Here is a 4511-nt window from a genome sequence, read left to right as displayed (position 1 = left end):
GATCAGCCATGATGTTATTGAAAGGTGGAGCAGGCTCGAAGTGCCAGATTACTTATTCCTTCTCCTATTTCTTATCTTCTTATGTTCTTATATTCAATAGGCTGGATTGTTAGTTTAATTGCTTGCGCAAAAAAGAACAGAATGCGTTTCATTCGGGAAGGAGTCAGAGAGTGAGAGGCCGAGAGAGAGCAAGAGCAGGAGAGAGTGAACGGGAAAAACTGACGTAGAGAGAAAGAGAGAGAGAGAGAGAAAGGGGAGAGAGTAAAAGGGACACTATTGTTGGTATCACAGACCATTGGAAGAATGCGAAGAGTGAATCATGCAACAAAATTGAGTTTTACTGCTGGAAATTATTCAGTTCTTCTCATCATTTAATATATTTAATAATTAAAGCGAAGGCATATTTCACCGCATTCTTCAGCTGCTCTCTGAACTTAGTCTGGGTCACAGCATAAATACAAGTGTTCGTGCAGCAACTCAGGAGCTGAAGCATGAATCCCATTTCCCAAACATAGAAAGGAATGCGTACAGGTAGACAATTGAAACTGCAGGCCCGACGCAGTATGGAGCACAGCATGAACACCGCCCATAACAGTATGAAATTGGATGAGATCATCAAAAGTAAAATGATGGATTTCCTTCTGCCGTTCATCTCTGGGTCTCGAGGACTCTCTGCACTTCTGGGACCTCGGAGTCTTTGGCGGGCTCTACTGGCCACTAAAATGTATCTGACGGTGACAGCATTGATCAGCAGAACGAGAATAAATGGGATACCTGGGGTTATAATATATTGAAGGAACTCGATTGTTCCCCACACCCGTGAAAGTGCAACATGGATAGTGACATAACAAAACCAACTGCTTCCTAAAAGTGTGTACTGAGATGTAAACATAAAATACCAGGGGATGTTCTTTAAACCACTCAGCACAGTCACTGTTCCCAGAACCACAGCTGCCATTCTCTCGGTGCAATATTTGGTTTTCAGCGTCTGGCAGCAAATGGCCACAAATCGATCAAAGGAGAAAGTGACGGTAAACCAGACAGAACAATCTGTGGCTGCATAAAGCAGGACGGCGTGGATATTACACACGGGGATGGTCAGCACAATGTACATACGATGAATAATTGGAATCTGCCTGAGTATCAGGTCAGTGATAATGACCAGGAGATCCGCCGCTGCCATGGCCACCAAATATCGAGTGACACATTTGGAGAGACCGCACTTTCCCCGAGACAAGATCACAATCGTCACTGCGTTAACTTTGATGAAGAGAAATAAAGCGACACATTAGCACGGCAGGATGAAAGCACAATAAGAAGTTCGATGTAGTTAATGGTGAAATATCCAAACTTGTTACTGCTTCCATTAATAACATTTCAAAGTAACGGGATCTGCAGCCAAGCTTTATAATTATGCTATATAACTGGCAGATCATTAATAAATTGTGAACTGAATCCTGGAACTGGATGGTATAATACAAGAGTAATCGGCGGCGCAAAATAGATCATCAAATGCTCGATGTGATCGGATGCGAGGGTCTGTGACCGGGAGATAGCGTCTGTGACCCGATGAGGTGGTCCGTGACTGTGAACGTGAGAGAGGGTATGTGACATTGATAGAGGATCTGCAACCGGAACAAGGGGTCTTTGACTAGGAGAGAGGGTCTGTAGCCGGGAGAGAGGATCTGTGAACGGGATGGACGGTCTGTGAGTGCAAGCGAGGGTCTTTGGGAGAGAGGGGGTCTGTGATCGTGGAAGAGGATCTGTAACCGGAATAAAGGGTCTGTGACGGAGAGAGAATGTTTGTTATCGGGAGAGAGGGTTGGTGATCGGGAGAGAGGATCTGTGACTGGGGCGAAGGTTATGTGATTGTGCGAGCGGATCTGTGACTGGGAGAGAAATTTTGTGAATGGGAGAGAGGGTCTGTGACAGAGAGTGCGTCTGTGACCGGGGGAAAGGGTCTGTGACCGGGACAGAGAGTCTTTGACATGGAGAGAGGATCTGTAACTGGGAGAGTAGATTTGTGACCGAGAGAGAGGGTCTGTGAGCGGGAGAAAGGCTCTGTGACATGGATAGAGGATCTGTGACTGGGAGAGAGTGTCTGTGAGCGGGAGAAATCATCTGTGACATGCAGAGAGGGTCTGTTAGATGGAGAGTATGTCGGTGACCGTGAGTTTGGGTCTGTGACCGGGAGAGAGTGTCTGTAACTGGGAGAGACGGTGTATGACCGGGACAGAAGGTCTGCGACCGGGAGAGACGGTGTGTGAACGGGATAGAGGGTCTGTGACTGGGAGAGATTCATTGTGACCGGGAGAGAGGCTCTATGACCGCGAGAGATGTTCTAAGACCGGGAGAGAGGGTCTGAGAGCGGGAGAGAGGGTTTGTGAGCGGGTGAGAGTGTCTGTGTTTGGGAGAGAAGGTCTGTAACCGAGAGAGTGTGTCTGAGAGCGGAAGAGAGGGTCTGGGAGCGGGGGAAGCCGGTCTGTGACCGGGAGAAGGGTCTGTGATTGGAAGAGATGGTCTGTGGCCAAGAGAGAGGGTCTGAGAGCTGGCGCGAGTGTCTGTGACCGTAAGGGAGACTCTTTGAGCGGGAGAGATGGTCTGTGACCGGGAGAGAGGGTGTGTGAGCGGGAGAGAGTATATGTGAGCGGGAGAGAGGGTCTGTTACCGGGACAGAGGGTCTGTGACTGGGAGAGTGGGTCTGTGACGGGACGAGATGGTCTGTGAGCGGGAGAGTGGTTCTGTGACCGAAAGATAGGGGCTACTGGGAGAGAGAGTCTATGACCGGGAGCGAGGCTCTATGTCTTGAAGGGACGGTCTGTGACCGGGAGAAAGGGTCTGTGACCAGGGGAGACTTTCTTTGACTGAGAGGGACCGCCTGTGAACAGGAGAGTGAGTCTGTGACCGAGTGAGGGGGTCTGTTATTGGGAGGGAGGGTCTGCGAACGGGAAGAGGTTGTGAGAACGCGTGAGATGGTCTGTGACTGGGAGAGAAGGTCTGTTATTGGGAGAGAGGGTACGTGACCGGGAGAGAGTGTCTGTGAGCGGCTGGGGGTCTCTGTGACTGAGAGCTTGGGTCCGTGACCGGGAGAGAGGGTCCGTTATTGGGAGTGAGTGTCTGAGAATGGGAGAGAGGATATGCGAGCGGGAAATTGGGTCTGTGACTGGGAGAGAAGGTCTGTGAGCGGGAGAGAGGGTATCTGACTGGGAGAAAAGGTGTGTGATTGGGAGAGCGCGTCTGTGACCGAGAGAGAGGATCTGTGACCGGGAGAGAGGGTCTGTGACCGGAGAGACTTTCTGTGAGGGGGAGAGTGTGGCTATGACTGGGAGAGAGGGTTTGTGAGCGGGGGAGAGGGTCTGTGATTGGGAGAATGGGTCTATGACACGGACAGCGGGTCTGTGACATGGAGAGAGGATCTGTGACAGGGAGAGAGGCTCTCTGACCGGGTGAAAGCGTCTGTGAACGTGAGAGAGGGTTTGAGGCTGGGAGAGAGTGTCTGTGACTGGGACAGAGGGTCCGTGGGAGGGAGAGAGGGTCTGTGACCGGGAGAGGGGGTCTGTGACTGGGAGAGCGGACCTGTGACCGGGAGAGAGAATCTGTGACTGAGGACAAGGTCTCTGACTGGGAGAGAGTGTCTCTGAGCAGGTGAGAGGGTTTGTGACTGGGACAGAGAGTTCTTGCCCGGGAGAGACAGTCTGTCACAGGGAGAGATGGTCTGTAATCTGGAGGGAGGTTCTTTGAGTGAGAGAGTGGGTCGATGACCGGGATAGACGTATGTGACCGGGAGTGAGTGTCTGTTACGGCGAGAGTTCTGAGACCGGGGAAAAGGGTCCATGACCGGGAGAGAGGATGTGGGAATGGGAGAGTGTCTGTGAACTGGAGAGAGGATCTGTGACAGGGAGAGGGGCTCTCTGACCGGGAGGGAGTGTCTGTGAGCGGACGAGAGGTTCTGTGAAATGGAGAAAGGGTCTGTGACTTGCGAAGAGGGTCTGTGACATGGAGAGAGGGTCGGTGAGCGGGAGAGAGGAACTGTGACCGAGACAGAGGGTGTGACTGGGACAGTGGTTCTTTGGCGGGGAGAGAAGGTCTGTGACCAGGCGAGACTTTCTGTGCCTGAGAGGGACGGTCTGTGAACGGGAGAAAGGGTCTGTGACCAGGAGAGAGACTTTGTTATTGGGAGAGAGGGCCTGTGTCCGTGCGAGAGGGTGTAAGAGCGGGTGAGAGGGTCTGTGACTGGGATGAGACGTTCTGTTATTGGGAGAGAGGATCTGTGACCGGGAGAGAGTGTCTGTGAGCGGCTGGTAGTCTCTGTGACTGGGAGCGAGGGTCCTTGACCGGGAGAGAGGGTCCGTTATTGGGAACGATTGTCTGTGAATGGGAGAGAGGGTATGAGAGCGGGAAATTGGGTCTGTGACTGGGACAGAAGGTCTGTGAGCGGGAGAAAGGGTATCTGACTGGGAGAGAAGGTGTGTGACTGGGAGAGGTTTTCCGTGACCGAGAGAGGGGGTCTG

At 52.0% G+C, this 4511-nt stretch overlaps 1 protein-coding gene across 1 annotated transcript; it reads right to left on the bottom strand.

The window, feature by feature from the left end:
• Positions 1–367: 367 nt before the first annotated feature.
• LOC139250316 (neuropeptides capa receptor-like) lies at positions 368–1183 on the bottom strand. Its single transcript, XM_070872805.1, has one exon. The coding sequence runs from the start codon at positions 1181–1183 to the stop codon at positions 368–370; it is 816 nt and encodes a 271-aa protein (XP_070728906.1).
• Between the last annotated feature and the right edge of the window lie 3328 nt (positions 1184–4511).

The sequence above is a fragment of the Pristiophorus japonicus genome, unplaced genomic scaffold (genome assembly GCF_044704955.1).
Source record: "Pristiophorus japonicus isolate sPriJap1 unplaced genomic scaffold, sPriJap1.hap1 HAP1_SCAFFOLD_37, whole genome shotgun sequence".
Taxonomy (NCBI): Eukaryota; Metazoa; Chordata; class Chondrichthyes; family Pristiophoridae; genus Pristiophorus; species Pristiophorus japonicus.
This window is presented reverse-complemented; position numbering and strand designations above follow the sequence as displayed.

Excerpts from the sequence above, each read along its gene's own strand:
- LOC139250316 (XM_070872805.1), bottom strand. The coding sequence starts at position 1,183 with ATGGCAGCGGCGGATCTCCTGGTCATTATCACTGACCTGATACTCAGG.